We start from the raw sequence: 18,337 nt of genomic DNA, 5'->3' as shown, positions 1-18,337 counted from the left end.
CTTATACTCATCTGTTCCCAGTACAAGTTATTGCTCACTAGAACACACAGCTGCATGTAACAATGTCCCCTGGTATCTACGCTAATCATTAATTCCTTAAATGCTTTTGAGTACCATTTTGAAGCATTTTCAATTTTGTGTTTGCAGGCACTTCAGGCATTTTATGTGTTCAATGAGATATGTCTACGTTCTGCAGCTATGTTGGTATTCTGGACACAAGGGCACATTATGTCTATGCAAGAACTCCACAACCGCTTGTAAATAATTGTGGAAAACTGTAGAAACAACATATAACACCTAGATAAACTTACATATGTCCTAGTAGACACACTGTTGACTAAGCAACTAATACTGTTTACAGAGTTGATTATTTTACTGCAATGCCTCAAATATGAGACTTGCCACAAAGATGGAGAAAGGTAAAGCATGAGATGAAAAGCGAATTAGCCATGAAAATGATGAAGAATGAATGAATGAAGAATAATGTCATAAAGCTGGCCATTTTGTTCTGCAGGAACAGCAGTCTTTATATCACCTACAGCAGCAGCAAGAGTTACATATTTCCTATTTTAGCTTATTTCATTGTCATAAAGCTTGTAAAGTAGAGGGTTTTCCACCTGAAACAAGAGCGATTGGTTTTCACTGAAGTTATTATTTTGCCAATGAGGCATTAATAATTGATAATAATTTTGGCTCAAACATATCTAAAGATTAATATAGTGCTAGATCATTAAAGTGGCTATATGTTGCTCATGGCTAAAGCGTGGCCCAAGCTTCTGTCATTTAAACCCAAATTGAACTAGTTTAAATAAGCTAAATACATTTGGGATGCACCAAAACAAAAGGTGTTTGATATCCGACAGTTCATTTTCTTTCTAGTGCAGCTACAGCATAAGTAGAAAAATGTGCCCCTGCCAGCAGCTGCAAAATGGGACCCTTGCTCTTTGTGGGGAAGTAGTGGTCTCTCTGCAGAGGTAAAACACACTCCCTACTGTGCTTACAGAGCTTACAGAGATTGTAGTCTGCTATCAGCAACGTTTGTGCTACCTGATGATAGGAAAGCTCTGGCTCTGACACAGCAGGGAGCATGTCAGACCACTGTAAAGTATGTGTGTCACAAGCATGGACGTTAACAAAGTGTAAGCATGACTCTACCTGGAAGCAACCACTTCCCCTGAGGGTGGGGTCTAAGGATTAGCTGGTCTTCCCCAGGAACTAGCTCACAAGAGTTTAGGCTTAGCTGCATGCTACCCCTGGGTCCCCCAATGGGTGCTCATGGACATGGAGGTGGACAAGTGCCTGTAGAGCAGACACTGAGGGATTTTAGCAGACTGGATGAGATTTTAACAGACTGGGTATTGTATAGCTGACCGGGTAGACTGAAGACAGACTGAAGGAGCTTGAGTGCACTTATGGCTGTCAGACTCAATACTCTCCCACTTGAGTTTAAAAATACTTTTTGGTCACATAATGCATCACGTGATGTGGCTCAGGCACTCCAGGCAAAACCCATAAGCATTTGTGGCCACATGAGATGGAGGAGGCAACAGTGCTGGAGTGTAGAAGGTAAATTATCACGACCATACCTCCCTCTTATGGGGTCTCCCCACCTCTCAAGGCCCTTGTTTCAGTGGGAATTGGCAATGGATTGTACAAGGTGAGGATTGAAAACATCAGATGCCTGAGTCCAAGAGTGTTCCTCTAGGCTGTAACCTATTACAGAGCCCTTAAGTCCATAAAATCATGCATAGTTTGCCCCTAAAGTTTTTGAAATCCAAAAGTTGCTGAACCTCATATTCCTGGGAGGAAGCTGCTGAAAGAGAAATAACTGGAGTTGAATGTGAAATTGTATTGAGAACTATCAGTTTAAAGAGAGAGAGATGGAAAGAATTCCCAATACAAAGATTGGGAGGAAGACAGCTTGAAAGAATCTGGGTTGATTAGGGAAGAGATTTCAAAAGGCCCAATGTACCATGAGACAAACATACAGAAGGGTGTCTTGAGTCAAAGATTCCTAATGGCTAGCCAGACCTTATCTCCAGGCTGGTAGTCAGGGAGCTTGGTGCAATGATGATCAACAAATCTTTTGTACCTAAAGGCCGAGTCAAGGAGGCATGTTTTGCACCTGGGGCCAGATTGTATTGAACAAGGTTTGCATGGTAGCGAGAGTTGGTACACTGTTGTTAAAACAAAATAAGTGCAGCGCAAAGTGAGAAAAGTAAATAAATGCAGAGTCCAATAATTATAGAACAATACAGTGATCAGGAGTCCATAAAATCCAATCTGAAAGCACACTCCTTCTGGGGGCATACAGATAAAGCTCTTTCCAACCGATGCAGTAGGAGAAGCAAATCAATATATGTGATTGCGCTTACCAGATTCGGTGGACCCCTTAATTACAGGGGTCAGAGACAGCATGGGTAAACCAAAGGCAAAACAGCTGGGCTAGTAGTCATCTGCTGGGGATACTCATCCAGGGAGCGGAAGAATCCGTCAGACAAAGGGAGATCCGTGTATAAATTGGCAAGATGATCAGCGGTGGTTTCCTGTAGGCGCTCTCTAGAGAGAGAGAGAGAGAGAGAGAGAGGCGCGTGTCCGCTGGCCACCCACAGTAGCTCCCCACAGAGATAGAACAACGGCCTGCCGATGTAAACAAGGCAGACCGAATTGGTACACTGTTGGTCAAGGGAATCGGAGCAGGCACAAGAGGGTGCTTACCGTAAGCCAAAAAGAAAGGTAATCCCCTGGAACTAGATCTAACATGGTTTTTTGGGTGAACTTGAACCATGCAAGAGAAAGACACAATTATTATGGAGGCTAGAGATGAGGAAGCAAGGATACTGTTACAGATTTTGGTTTATTCTTTCCATCTGGCCATTAGACTGGGGGTAGTAAGCAGATGAAAATTTAAAGCTAAAGATTTCAAAAATGAAAATTGTTGCTAGAGCTGCTGCAGAGGTAAGAGTGGAGTGGGGAATGAAGCATGCCATTTTTGAAAACCTGTCGACCACAACTCAAACCAATGTATAGACTTCAGGGGGGGGGGGATCTGTAATATAATCCAAGGACGGGTGTCCTTGGGGTTCCTGGAGTACAGGAAGAGGCATCAATAGTCTCACAGGAGCATAAGAGAGACTTTATTTTGGGCATAGATGGTGAAAGCTGCTACAATGTCGTCCTTCCTAACACTAGACTGCCAATTGTGACAAGTCAGGAAGGTAAGAGTTCTGTGGACTCCAGGATGATGTGCCAGCTGGAAACTGTGGGCCCAGTGGAGGAATCTAGTCCTAAGACTTAGAGGTCATGTCTGGAGGAATGTGAGTTTTCGTGAGAGAGGTTGCAGCAAGGATCCGATAAGGTGAAACAATGGTATCTGGTTTTGATACCATTGAAGGGGTTTGAATGAGCATGAAAGGGCATTGGCTCTGGTATCACAGTAATAGGGTTTGTATGTAATGAAAAAATTAAAGCACAGAGAAGAAAAGGGACCAGCTGTCTTGTCTTGGATTGAGTGTACTAGAGGTACTGTAAGTTTTTGTGATCAGTAAGGATCGTCAATTGATGGGATTAACCTTCAAGAAGGTGCTAATACTCCTCTATGGCCAAATAAATGGCCCCAAGTCTCGATCCCCAAAGCCATAATTCCCTTAAACAGCTGAAAATGTGTTAGAAAACAAAGCACAGGGGTTCTTTGTGCCTTGGACATTCTGCAACGGTACAGCCCGACACCCACAGTGGATGCATACACCTCCAGCTAGAATGGCTTGGCATTTCAGGCTGAAGTAAAGCTGATCTGGCTAAAACGTTTGTAAAAGATATATATTTGCGCTTATTCCAAAAAATGATATATATGGTGAAGGTGCTGCTGCTTATGATAGTCTGAATACTTTAGCTAATAATGTGTGTAAAAAAAATATAAGCACGCAATCCAATAATCAAATACTAATAATGTGAATACAAATGATTCAAAAACAATAAATGTCCATATAGAAAATAAAAATGAAAAATGAAATAAATGACCATATAAAAGTCCAACAAGTGCTCCAAAAAAATGGTGAAAAAATAGTGTTCACTGGGTGCTTCTCTTTCATACAAAATCAGCACCGCTTACCAGAACAGTTGGATCTCAAATTATAGAGATCAATTGCGCACACGCAAATGTCAGCCAACACGGATAATCTTTTCCCCAGATGCCTCCTAACACCACTTCTCTCCAATGTGATCGGGCTGTTAAAATGAAGGATCTCTCATGGATATGGATCATCTGTCTCCGGATTGTCTCAGGTACATAGGATAATGGAAGGAAGAGGCTTCATGGTGTAATACTTCAAATGTATATATATATTTTAAAATATGTAGCAATATGTAGCAATATGTGAAAATCACAGTGGTAATACAGCCTTGGATCTTGCAAACAAGCTGATGCGTGGTGAAGTCAAGGAATGCTGCTCCACCCAACGCGTTTCCCCATAAGAGGTATCAGGTGGGACCGGAGGCTCTTGATTCCTTCTTGATTCATTCTTCATTTTAACAGCCAGGTCACATTGGAGAGGAGCAGTGTTAGGAGGAGTCTGGGGAGAGGATTATCCATGTTGGCTGACATTTGCATGAGCGCAATTGAGCTCTATAATTTGAGATCCAACTGTTCTAGTAAGTGGCGCTGATTTTGTAGAAAAAGAAAAGCACTGAGTGAACATTGTTTTTTCACCATTTTTGGAGCATTTGTTGGACTTTTATATGGTCATTTATTTCATTTTTCATTTTTAGTTTCTATATGGACACTTATTGTTTTTGAATCTTTTGTATTCACATTATTAGTATTTGATTATTGGATTGCGCGCTTATATTTTTTTTACAAACATTATTGGCTAAAAAGTTTGTTTCAGGATGTGAAAGGCTTCCATTGTTCCAGAGGACCAGTTCTTCAGATCAGCTCTCTTACAAGTCAAGGCAGTGAGAAGTACCACTAGAGAGGGGTAGCCCTTGACAAACTGGTGATAATAATTTGTGAAGTCCAGGAAATGTTGAATGGCTTTCAAGCTAGCAGGACATGGCCAGTTTGCCACTGCTGACAACTTGTCAGGATCCATCTAGAAAACTTCTTTGGAATGGAGTGAAATGAGAAGACATGGACAACTAGCAAGGGCACCACATCCTAGTGAACAGCACACAAAAAAACAATAGAAACTATATGAACTTTTAAGGTGCCTAGGGACCTTGCTTTGTATTGTGTGATGGGAATGTTTTTTCATTGCTCTGTTTGCCCTTTGTTTAGATTCCCCTTTTGATTTATCCTGATGATCATTATCACTAAGACAGAAAGTGTTAGGATATCTAAAATGTCATAGCTGTTACCAGGGTCAAATAGGAAACATGTTCGTGACAAATGGGAAATTTTACTCACTTTGTAGAGATTTCCTCTTAATTCCTGTTGTGTCTCTTGGACAGTACATGAAGGAAAATCTTGATAGTGGGACAGCAAAAAATTAATGGACAGAGGTTTCAAATTTGAAATATCACTAAATTGACATTAAGAGGTTCTAAGAAGGGTATAACAGCTATTTCCAGAAACAGTGTAATTTTGCCCCGAATGGAGCTAATATGCACTTGAGTCTGAGAATGGCAGCCTTTATCTTGGCCTTCTTATACAGGTATTTCAATTAATTAAAACTGTATTCCTTTGGTGTTTATAACCAAAAGATTAGATATCATTTAGTCTTTCTCTATGGGACTCCAGATCACCAATTAAATATAGGCAGCACTGTTGCCAATCATTAAGGCAATAAAAACATAGCAGCTATTTGATAGATGTTTGATAAATATCGAGAGGGATATCATTACTCTTTCATATGTATAAAGCACAGTTCCTTCCAGCTACTGTGATTGTACACGGGGTTCCTTAAAACGTGACAGCTAGACAAGCAAAAGTGGTTGAAAATGCCCTGTTTTGAACATCACAAGGCAATATTCCTTGAGAGACTCACAGTGTTTCCTTTCTGTATCTGATTGTTTCTGGTGGAAAACCCCTTAAAGCAGAGCAGTAGAGAAGCAAACTAGAGATGGGAGTTCAATGTGCTTAAACTGGATGGCCGCTGAGCTGTTACCTCCACAACTTCCCTCACAAATTCAGCAGCTTCCCCATCTTCGATGATAGTTTCTTCATAATAGTACTACAAAGAGATGTCAGATTCCAGGGCTCAGAACATAGTAAATACATTGATATCAATACATTGAATCCTGTACAGCACATGAAGAAAACAAAATGGTATTGTTCCACAGTTACAAGCAAATACAGCGTCCAAACACACCCCCGCATTCAAAACATCCATAATTTAATGACATACTTTTATTCTATCTACCAATATTGAAAAATTTGAAGGGTGCAAGTAGCATGTCTAAAGCTTGTCACAATACTGACTCAAAGAATCAAGGTGCACTGTAATCCAACCATGGCAACATTACCCAACTGGATTCTGAGATACTTATTCAACTCTAAAAACTAGTAACCACTAAAGCAATGATAACACAAATGAAAATAAAAATTGAAAGGTAAACTTTTTAAAATTATATAACCTATATATAATACTGCACAGGCCATATTGTCTCTGTTCCGTAAAACTGGCAAAAAAATTCAAATATTGCACCCTAATGGTGTTCTATAAACTACGGAAGTTTTGCACACATTTCCATCTCAGACGATCATTCCAGGTCTGCATGAAGCTTAAAATCAAATTATAGGCCTCCTCTGTCCTAAGAGATTTATTTTTGGAACATACTTTCAAACAGTTCTGTAGACTAACGCCTCTTGCACATAAGCGGGAAAGCATGTTCAACATACATGCCGACTTCTTTACCCCACTCGTGAAGCCCAGAGCTTAGAGCCTCCCATAGACATGAATGGTTGTAAGCAGCTGTACCCAGGTATTCACAGTGCTATTGTAAACAAGAGTATAACATATATGGGTATTGTACCGTTGTATACCTGAGTACAGCCACTCACAGCCATTGCTGTCTATGGGAAGCTGTACACTGCACATGAGCTTCCCAGGCAGGGGAAAGACACTGGAATTTACATCGAACAGGCTCAGCCACCCATGTGTAATAGTCCTAAAGGTAGGCAGGTGCTTTTCTAATTACAAAGATGAGAAAGAACAGGTAGTTATGACAACAGAGCCAACCGCTTAGCAGTAGATTAAGGCTCCTTTCACATGGGCGCCTCCGTTGTACGCTCTGCCGATCCCGCCGATCCCTGCTGAGCAGGCGAATGACAGGTCCGATGACAGGTCCATCTCTGCTCACTGCGCAAAGCGGGCAGGGACACAGTCCCACTCTCCTCTATGGGGAAATCGGGTGAAAATGGACCACCTGTCCGTTTTCATCTGATCCTATCCATTTCGATCCGCCAGACAGATGAAAAATAGGAACACCATCCGTCTGGATTTTGCAGACAAAATCGGCTAGTGGTGGGTGTCAGCGGACATATCACCGCTGACACCCGCTGCTCCATAGGGGAGACTGGAGGGTTCGATCAGGTTCGCCTGAAAGACTGACAGGCGGACCCGATTGGACAGCCCCTGTGAAAGGGGCCTTAAAGTGGATGTAAACCCTCTCCTATACCCAGTGAAGTGAATATTCTTTAGAATTCTAACATCGTGTTAGAATTTTTACTTCCTCATTCGGGAGTAGGAGTGGAGTCTTGGCATACACTGTGTGACAGCTGATTGGAGGAAAGGCGCCCCCCCCTCAACAGGCAGAGGAAAAAAGATACTTTCAGAGCTGTGATTACCTCTCAGCTAATCTATTTTTTAGTACCCACCCCCGACACAAATTTCAGGCTGCTTATATCTCCTGTCTCGGAGAACTTTTCAGAAGTTCTCATGCTGATAACAGAGGAACGAAACAGCAGAAAGACACGGGACTTAGTGCTTTGGAGAGAAATAAGAAAACATAGAGATATATGTGCCTAGGACAAATTTCATGAATCAGATTTACATACACATTAAAGTGGTTGTTAAGCCACTCTAACTGCTTGCATAACTGTAAAATGTATGCACCATCAGCACTGTCTCCTATTGTATTGCCCCCCTCTGTGTATGATTTATAAAAAAAAAAATAATGTAAATACCTAATTTAAGACCCGAGATCCGCGATCACATGACCAGTCAGCTCTCTTCTTTCCTCCTCTGACAGATGTAGCGGGAGGGGCCAAGATTCTCCCGCTGATGTCAGTCAGGGGGGGAGGAGCAGGAGAGGAGGAGTGAGGCGGCCGGTCATGTGATCGTGGATCACCGCTCTTAAGAGAGGTATTTACAGCATTTTTTTTATATAAATCACACACTGAGGGGGACACTGCAATAGGAGACAGTGCTGATGGTGCATACATTTTACAGTTATGCAAGCAGTAGGAGGGGGGGTGGGGCACTGTAATAAGCTGACAGGCAGGGAGGGGGGAGGAGGACACAGGAGCAGAGAGGAGACAGATAGCAGAGCTGTGGATGACGGAGGCACGTAAACTGACCACAGTGTCAGGGCTCGGCAGCCATGATACACCGTGGTCAGTTTACAGAGGGGAGGGCAGAAACTGGCAGGATCAGTAAGGATTTTTAGCTGTCACCGGGGGCCAAATGACACAGCACAAGCACTGTGTCATATAACATACTTTAAAGGAGCAGGATCAATTTTTTTGGGAGGGTTAACAAACGCTTTAAGGACGGGAATGGTAAAGACTGGATAGGAATTTGCTTTGTATAACGATTACTAGATTAGAGATGATTGTTTTGCCTTTTCTCAACTAAACTTGAGTTAAACTTTAGGTCCACTTCACCAAAAAATGATAAACACATGTACAGCGTGTACAACCATCTCAGACTTTACTCCGGCCCAGAGCAGTAAGGACAATAAGAAAACAATTAATTTATAAAATAAATGTCACATTAATTAAATAATATTTAACAAAGAATACATATAAATACAGTATATATTTGCTTTGACCAAAGCTACTAGATTTTTCCAGAATAGTGTGGGAAAAATAAACTAAGGACCTGAGTAGAAGCAACACAAACCATTTTACTGTTAGTAAAACTTGTTTCAACAATGTAAATGCCTAGAAATAACATACATTATGTAAACTAGCAAACTTACTCAAATCAATTAGTAAAAGGGGCCTCTTTACACATGCGTGCAAAGAACAAAAAAATTAACATATTGCAGCTTATGTGTTTACTGTATTAGTTGTGTTTTCTTCCTTTTTTTTTCATTGTGATCGTACCAATAGCACACTTCCTGATCCGGTGTGACAATGCTTACTGACAGTACTGTATCTATGGAGGGGCAGTGTCATCACCCTAGGTAAGGAAGTGTGTTAGGAGCACAAAACACCCCTCCCTCTTCTCTTCACCATAACAGAGGGGAAGGTTTTTTTGTAGTCCATAGGGAACACCATGAACCATGAACAGTTAACAGTCAGCAGATAAAGCGTGTACTGGGAGCTATCATCTCACTGTATTTCTAGAAGGATTAAAAATAAAATTATTGAACGGATAAAAGATACTTTCATTGGTATATTTAGCAGATTAAAAGGGATCAAACAAAGAAGTACATTGTAGGGGGTCTATGAATATACACTTTTTTTTTTTCATTTTCATGCAGTAAAATATGTGGAATACGTGGTAGGACCCTCATGGTGAATATTAAAGTGCAGTAATCCTTATTAACGCCCCCTGGACCAGTATTAACCTTTCTTGATGACTTCTCTGCCTGGCTACCCTACTTTCTTTCCTCTGAAATCCCCACAATCATTCTCGGGGACTTCAACATCCCTATTAATACTAATACTCCTGCCCCTTCCAAACTTCTCAGCCTAACCTTCTCTTTTGACCTGAAGCAGTGGATACATGCTCCTACTCACTCCGAAGGCAATACCCTTGACCTCGTTTTCTCTCACCTTTGCACTCCATGCAACCTCTCTAACTATCCACTCCCTCTCTCTGATCACCACCTTATTAGTTTCACTCTCTCCCTCTCCTCCACCTCCTCTCTCTCCAACTGCCTAAAAGTTACCCGCAGAAACCTACGTCATCTCAACTCTTCTCTTCTCTACTCTGCTATCGACAACCTCTATGACAAAATCTCACCCCTATCCTGCACCAACCTAGCCACTTCTGTCTACAACGCTTCACTTCTAGTCTCACTGGACTCACTGGCCCCCCTCACTACACACAGAATCAGGCCCCGACCCCTTCAACCTTGGCAAATAGATGATACTAGAAGTCTGAAAAAATGTAGTCGTGCTCATGAGCGCCTGTGGCGTAAGATTAAGTCTCAGAGAGATTTCAACCAATATAAATCTGCCCTCCAAAAATACAATTCCAGCCTCCTCTCTGCAAAGCAGACCTTTTTTATCTCTCTCATTAGCAACTTATCATCCCGTCCCCGTCAACTCTTCTCTACCTTCAACTCTCTACTTCGTCTTCCACCGCCTCCACCCGCCAACTCACTCACTGCCCAGGAGATCGCCAATCACTTCAAACAGAAGACTGATACAATTTGCGTGGAGATCTCAACTGTTCCGATACCCTCCACGCTTTACACTTCATGCCCACAGGCACAATCATTACTTCCCTCTTTCAACCCCCCCACTATAGACGAGGTTGCTAAGCTACTTGGTAATGTCCACCTTACCACCTGCCCTCTGGATCCTGTTCCCTCACAAATGCTACGTTCACTCTCTAGCTCTATGCTACACTCTCTAACCCACATCTTCAATCTCTCCCTCTCTTCTGGCATCTTCCCCAACTCTCTAAAACATGCACTTGTCAGACCTATACTTAAAAAGCCCTCACTGGATCCATCCAATCTTAACAACCTACACCCCATCTCCTTGCTCCCCTTCTTATCCAAACTCCTCGAACGTCTGGTCTACAACCGACTGAGCACCCACCTCGCTGATAATAGCCTTCTTGATCCCTTTCAGTCTGGATTTCGTCCTCAACACTCCACAGAAACTGCTCTCCTAAAACTAGCAAACGATCTACTAACGGCCAAAACCAATCAATTCTGTACTCCTACTCCTGGACCTCTCTGCTGCCTTTAATACGGTTGACCACCCCCTCCTCCTCAAAAAACTCCACGCCTTTGGTCTCCGTGACTGAACTCTTCGCTGGTTCTCTTCCTACTTATCCCCCTGCACCTTTAGCGTTTCTTACAACTCTACTTCCTCCTCTCCTCTTCCTTTCTCTGTTGGGGTCCCCCCAAGGTTCTGTTCTTGGACCTCTCCTATTTTCAATCTACACCTCCTCTCTGGGTCAACTAATAGCCTCCCATGGCTTCCAATACCACCTCTACGCTGACGACACCCAAATCTATTTCTCTACCCCTCAGCTCACTCCCTCTTTCTCCTCACGTATCACTAATTTACTATCAGATATATCAGTCTGGATGTCACACCACTTCCTCAAACTCAATCTATCCAAAACCGAACTTATAATTTTTCCTCCCCCATATATCCCTTCCCCTGATCTCTCTGTCAAAATCGATGGCATAACTATAAGCCCATCCCCACCTGTCAAGATTCTAGGTGTAGTCCTGGACTCTGAACTCTCCTTCAAGCAACACATCCAATCACTGTCCAAATCCTGCCGCCTCAACCTCCGCAACATCTCTAAAATACGCCCCTTTCTAACCAATGACACAACAAAGCTCTTAATTCACTCGCTGGTCATCTCTTGCCTCGACTACTGCAGCTACCTTCTCATTGGCTTACCTCTACATAGTCTATCACCTCTTCAAACCATCATGAATGCTGCTGCCAGACTCATCCACCTTACCAATCGCTCTGTGTCTGCCACTCCTCTCTGTCAATCCCTCCACTGGCTTCCGCTCGGCCAAAGAATTAAATTCAAAATACTAACAACTACGTACAAAGCCATCCACGATTTCACCCCCAGCTACATCACTAGCCTAGTCTCTAAATACCGTATTTATCGGCGTATAACACGCACTTTTTTCCCCTTAAAATCAGGGGAAAGTCGCAGGTGCGTGTTATACGCCGATATCCTGCGATCCCGAGCTGTCAAAATTTCAAAATCCCCGACCGCGATTTGAAAATGGCGCCGCCGGCGCCGAAATACACAGAGCCGGTCCTCGGCTCTTTCCGGCGGCTCTCGTTTACTTTCGGCTCCACTCGTAGTCCCGAGCGGAGCTATCCGAACCTACTCGGATAGCTCCGCTCGGGACTACGAGTGGAGCCGAAAGTAAACTAGAGCCGCCGGAAAGAGCCGAGGACCGGCTCTGTGTATTTCGGCGCCGGCGGCGCCATTTTCAAATCGCGGTCGGCGATTTTGAAGCCCAGGAAGCAGGGACCGTTGATCGAAGGCTGCACTGGGGCAAGGCTGCACTGGGGAAGGCTGCACTGGGGAAGGCTGCACTGGGGAAGGCTGCACTGGTGAAGGCTGCACTGACAAGGCTGCACTGGGGAAGACTGCACTGACATGGCTGCACTGACATGGCTGCACTGACAAGGCTGCACTGGGGAAGGCTGCACTGACATGGCTGCACTGACAAGGCTGCACTTGGGAAGGCTGCACTGACATGGCTGCACTGACATGGCTGCACTGACAAGGCTGCACTGGGGAAGGCTGCACTGACATGGCTGCACTGACATGGCTGCACTGGGGCAAGGCTGCACTGAGAAGGCTGCAATGATGGGCATTTAAATGTAAGTTTTTTTCCCTTCAACTTCCCTCCTAAAAGTTTTTTTTTCCTTAAAATTCCCTCCTAAATTGGGGTGCGTGTTATACGCCGGTGCGTGTTATACTCCGATAAATACGGTACCAACCTACTCGTTCTCTTCCTTCCTCTCAAGACCTCCTGCTCTCTAGCTCCCTCGTCACCTCCTCCCATGCTCGCCTCCAGGACTTTTCCAAAGCCTCTCCAATCCTATGAAATGCCCTACCCCAATCTGTCCGCTTATCTCCTACTTTATTAGCTTTTAGACGATCCCTGAAAACCCTTCTCTTCAGAGAAGCCTACCCTACGCACAACTAACAACTGTATTTTCATTTTCTCCATCAGCTCATCCCCCACAGTTATTACCTTTTGTTTCCACTCGACCCTCCCTTCTAGATTGTAAGCTCTAACGAGCAGGGCCCTCTGATCCCTTCAGTATTGATTTGTATTGTAAGTGTACTGTCTGCCCTCATGTTGTAAAGCGCTGCGCAAACTGTTGGCGCTATATACATCCTGTATAATAATAATAATATATCATCTCCTAATTCCAGTGGCAGTTTCAGACATCGTGTCTTTTTTGTGTAATTTTTTTTGTGGTGTTGTAATGCTACTACCTAATGCACTGTTTTTGTTTTTCTGTAGAAATGTTATTGCCATATTTTTTCAAGAATGTGCTGTTTATTCATTTAGCTTATTAAATAAATAAAAAATTCCATATATATAATTTTGCATTTCATGTTTTAGTCAAGTATTTGTGAAATAAAATGCAGTTTAGAAGGTAGTGGTTGTTGACCCTTAGTATAATTGTATTGCCATCAGTAAATCCATGTTTGCATTGCAACCAGACAAGTACAATGGATTTACTTGAGTTATTTTTGAAAGTCTAGGTCATTGCTAGCAGATGAGTGAATCATTTTTTCCAGTTGCACAATGGCCAGATTCTCCAGGCAAACCGTCATTCTCTCCTTGACATAACTCAAATTAAGTTTAGCCGTAGCATCATTCTGGATTGCTTATGCCACTAAATATGTAGGAGTTTATGTTTTACTTTGCAGTAAATCTTGGTGATGTTTTTATGGATCCTAAGCTCATACTTTTCTTTTGTTGGGTAAAAATACCCTTCAGCCCTCATTACTTAAGTAAAGGTTTTTCATTTTGGTTATCCAATCTGAGTATCACTTTAATCATTCCTACAAAGGATCTCTAATATATACTGACATTTTATATACTTATTTTTTTTCCATCATTTTTATTGTTTTCTGGATAATTTGTACGAGCAAAAATTATCATACCAAATGTGTCAACAACACTTATATTGGAAGAATGGTAAATACAGTATGTGCGGTTCATCTGATAATAATAATTTGTACTCTTAACGTAATAGTAATTGTTAAGCATGGATGAACAGCTAGACCATTTGTGAAGAGATGAAATGGAATCCAAAAATATGTGCCATGCAGTCTGTATTTTATGTAATTAGATTGACTTAGCATCTATAGACATTCCAAAACTAAGAGGTCTGGCACAAATTACTGATTTCCTACTTAAATGACACTTCAGTCATGCTACCAGGTTTTTGTTTGGTCAAGTCAGTTACACAACCTATTTATATAATCTAAAATAAGATTTAATATATGATTTAAAAAGACTGCTTTATGGGAAGTAGGTAAATAACTAGGCATTAATTTAGACCCCATGGCAGGACCCACACACTACCCACCAATGTGAAGCTGACATTCCATTTAATTATATTTTAAAGTTAATAATATTGTCCAATTAATAATTTTAGATTTTGAATTCAACTTTAAGAAAAAAAAAAAACATAGAAAGCACTAAAGTAAAATATAGAAAAGTTATAAATGGAAAAGAAGGTAATTGAGAAATCAGTGTTGGTTTATTGAGAGATAAAAGCCAGAATGGCTTAATATACTTTGGTTTCACTTATGTCCTTTATTGTTAAAATGCTTGCTACACTGTTAGGCTTTGTTGATATACTTGAAAACCCGGAAACAAAAAACGTTTTCAAAGTATAGTTTTTAGTGTAGTGATATATGGTGTACTATTTTGAGTGCTATCTATCACTATGCACTGTATATAACCAGGGATATCTGATTTCATATAATACATAAGCATGTGATATTGCATGGTGTAAAATGTAAATGTGTAAATTTATACATATTGCACTGTGCATCTAGTAGAAAAAGAAAAATAATAAGGGTTAAAAGTTGTCAGAATCATACTGATTCAAACTACAGAGCATCTTTATACAGGTTCAAATATAATGTACAGTTCCATTGAAAAAACTCTATTCTACAAATTTATTATACATGCAATTTTTCTTATTTGTGGCTTGTATACATTATTAGTATCTATAAAAATTGTGCTATATTCTTTAATTAGAAATAGAATCACTGTACAGGTCAAGGCTATCCTTGACACTCTCACCACCGAACATTAGTGAAAGGTGAAACCCAGAAATATTTTCTGCAGAGAGGAAGTAAAATAGTTTCAGTGAGTTGCAGAAGTTATTTTTACCCAGCTGTCTGCATGATACACCAGCTTCAAGAAGGTTTTAAAGTTGAGGGTAAATTCTAGAACAGGTTGGACAGGAGTCCTCGTAAAAGATAAATATCATTTTCATATGAGCCAGAAAGGTAACAATTGCAGGGCTAAGTGCACCCTAAACTGATATATCGATGGTTTAAATTTGGAGGTCATAAACTGGTGTTTTATATCAATTGAAATCTAGCTGTGACCATTAGAAAGCCAAGGAAGAGACCCACTTAATGACATGGGGTGGAGCTGGAAACTTCAGAGATCGTGTAACGGGAGTTCTTTAAAAAAAAAATGTAAAAAACAGATGGTGCATTACCTATGCATATATCAAGTGTAACATTAGTAATCCAATTTTTATTAAACTTTATTTTGTTACTAAAAAATTTTTTTTTATATAGTTCTGTATAGGAACTTTATGCATGCATATTATTTCAAAATGCATTTTGAAACCTATTTATTCCCCGTATCTGGTAAACTCAGAACAATTTTTAGGGTATTTTTTGTTTTATTTTTAATCACATGCAAACAATATAGGCACACTCCTAAATCATTCTTTTTTACTATGATTTTTTTTATTTTTTTTGCTGTTGGTTCCCTGTTATGAATGTAGATGAGTATTTACAATGTAGTCTATATAAAATATGTTCCTGTTGTTTAGGGATGAACTGTCCCCCTGATAATGCTTTTACTGTGTCGCTGTCCTTTTGCTAGGTGCCAGATGAATGCCTTATAATGACTTTACACATTTTCTTTGCCAAACTCTTAGAACTAATCCCTCTGACATGTTTATCCACACTGTAAGTGGTAGCATATTATGAAAGAGGTCTTTCCTAAGGTTCAGATGACCATCTGATACTGTAAAATTCGATCTCAAAGGTTGAAAGGAGCTTGTAGTATTTTCAGGGAAATTAAGACCTGAAACTTCCCGGATAAAAATTTAGTTGATTAATCGCATCACTAAATGATTATATCTTTGCCCAGTGTTCTTAGGGAAAGAAAAATACGTGGACTGAATATCAACAAATCCATGCATAATAATAGCTGTACATCAATACAGACTGTGTCCAAAAAAGACAAAGTTTTGGTGCTGCTCAGGTAGAGAGGTAAAGTCCAACTAGACTGCTGTGAGTGCAGGCAGGGACAAGGAGCTCGTCCTAGCTCCAGGCTGTAACAAAGCTGTAGCAATGTCAAAGGAAAAGATTCATAAGCTGCACATCATGAAGCAGACCCATGTGCATGAAGTGAGATGAATGGCAGCCTTAGCCCGGTCTACAGCCAGGCCACGCCCCAATCCATTTCGCTCTGACCCTTGGAGCTAAATCATGTTCCCCATGAATAATCTCCAAGGGGCAGAGTGAACCGCATTGGGGTCGTGGCCGGCCTGGAGTCTGGGCTGAGGTTGCCATTCATTTCGCTTCATACACATGGGTCTGCTTCATGAGGTGCGGCTTATGGATCTTTTCCTTTGACATTGCTGTACATCCATACACATAGGCATCATCAGATTAGGTTGTAAACTGTATGTGAGCAACATAGCTAGAGCTATAATATCTCTACATCTACATATTAAGAGTTGGCAATATGTGGCTTACTAGCTGTAGTAACTGTAGTCACTCTTCTTTTCTGCATTATTTTATTCAATTATCCATTTGATAGCTGCAGCCATGGTGTCTCCACCCAAAACCAGCACCTCCTCGATGTGTTTCACCACAAAGAACTTGACCACAATCCCTTTGTGGTAAAACACGTGAAAAAGTGCTGGTTTTGGGTGAATACACCATAGCTGCAGATATTGAACGAATGCTTAAATAAAATAACCCAGAAGAGCATAGATCAGAGTAGAGCTCAGATTAATTTATCCTTTTCAATGATGAGCAAAGGTGGGTTTCTTTGAGCAGGCACCTGGTTAATCCATGGACAAGGCAGAGGAACGGGTCTGGAATGGTGCTGTGCGTTCAAAATGTAGTCACTCAGTGTCAGGAAGGGCATGCCAGTAGACAACATGGTTCCTCTAATAAGATATAAAAGACGGATCTCAGACTACTGGTATATTACCAATACTTTTGGACCGATTCATCCCTCAGGACAGGGTACCTCCACAACTAAGTCACAATGTCTAAAAAAAAAGGGGGGAGAAAAAGAGGGGCAAAGGGAAAGGGGGGAACCTGTGTAGTCGTCCCACCCCATAAGAATTGTAAGGGAGGACCAACCACGGTATGAATTGTAGGTGATATAAACTTTATTGTTCAATAATGTATAACTCAAGTAATAAAAAGGCACAATGGCCTACTCCTCCAAACACCATTAAAAATTGGTTAAAAAAAAGAGACAACGTTGTCACTTAAACAAAACACACAGGACGTCGCTTACATGTGCATTCATTCAGCAATCAACCTATAAATAACTTCCAGCTATCTTAGCCTAGAGGTCTAGGTATAGGGTAATCAGGTGTCAAGCAATACTTGTCCCTAACATGGCTAATTGTATGCTAAAGTCACCATTCGTCCCTGTAATACCTTTGACTCTACCATACTCAGGCTCAATGATACATATTGAAAGTAAGCCACAATGTATTGTAGGGTGGATGTAAGGGCTGTAACTGAATAGATGGCCCAAGTAGTTGCTAAGCATCTCTGGACAGTCTCAAATATATCCTCTCAAATATTGAGCTGAATAAAGTGAATGGGGTGATCACTGATCCAATAATGGACATAAATCCATGCTGGGGCTGTGGTAGTACATTAAATCCCCGAGAAAGCACCCATGTGCTAGTCAAAGTTCAGTGTCAACTGGTTGTTAACATGGATTCATGCCTGCATATGAGCACTCACATAGGTGCGTGCATACGTGCGCATACACATGCGCATCAGCATGCTCATGTGCACTTGCGACATATGTTGGCGCCAAATGGGCTATTTAAACTGTGTCGTGCTCAGGATCAGTGCTGCTTTGTCTTCGGCCTCCCCTGTATCATGTGACCCTGTGATTCTGCATCCTGATTCCAGTTGCTGACCCAGCTTGTCTGACTACTCTCTGAACTCCACCTGCACTGACC

At 41.4% G+C, this 18,337-nt stretch overlaps 1 protein-coding gene across 22 annotated transcripts in view; it reads right to left on the bottom strand.

The window, feature by feature from the left end:
- Positions 1 to 18,337, bottom strand: part of NEB (nebulin) — a 309,390-nt gene that overhangs the window by 273,852 nt on the left and 17,201 nt on the right. For all 22 annotated transcript variants that reach the window (XM_073634160.1, XM_073634162.1, XM_073634163.1 and 19 more), the window contains exon 4: positions 6,105 to 6,170. In XM_073634160.1, coding sequence (XP_073490261.1) covers positions 6,105 to 6,170 — 66 coding nt within the window. The remainder of the gene's footprint in view (positions 1 to 6,104; positions 6,171 to 18,337) is intronic.

Source organism: Aquarana catesbeiana, linkage group LG06 (assembly GCF_042186555.1).
Source record: "Aquarana catesbeiana isolate 2022-GZ linkage group LG06, ASM4218655v1, whole genome shotgun sequence".
Taxonomy (NCBI): domain Eukaryota; kingdom Metazoa; phylum Chordata; class Amphibia; order Anura; family Ranidae; genus Aquarana; species Aquarana catesbeiana.
This window is presented reverse-complemented; position numbering and strand designations above follow the sequence as displayed.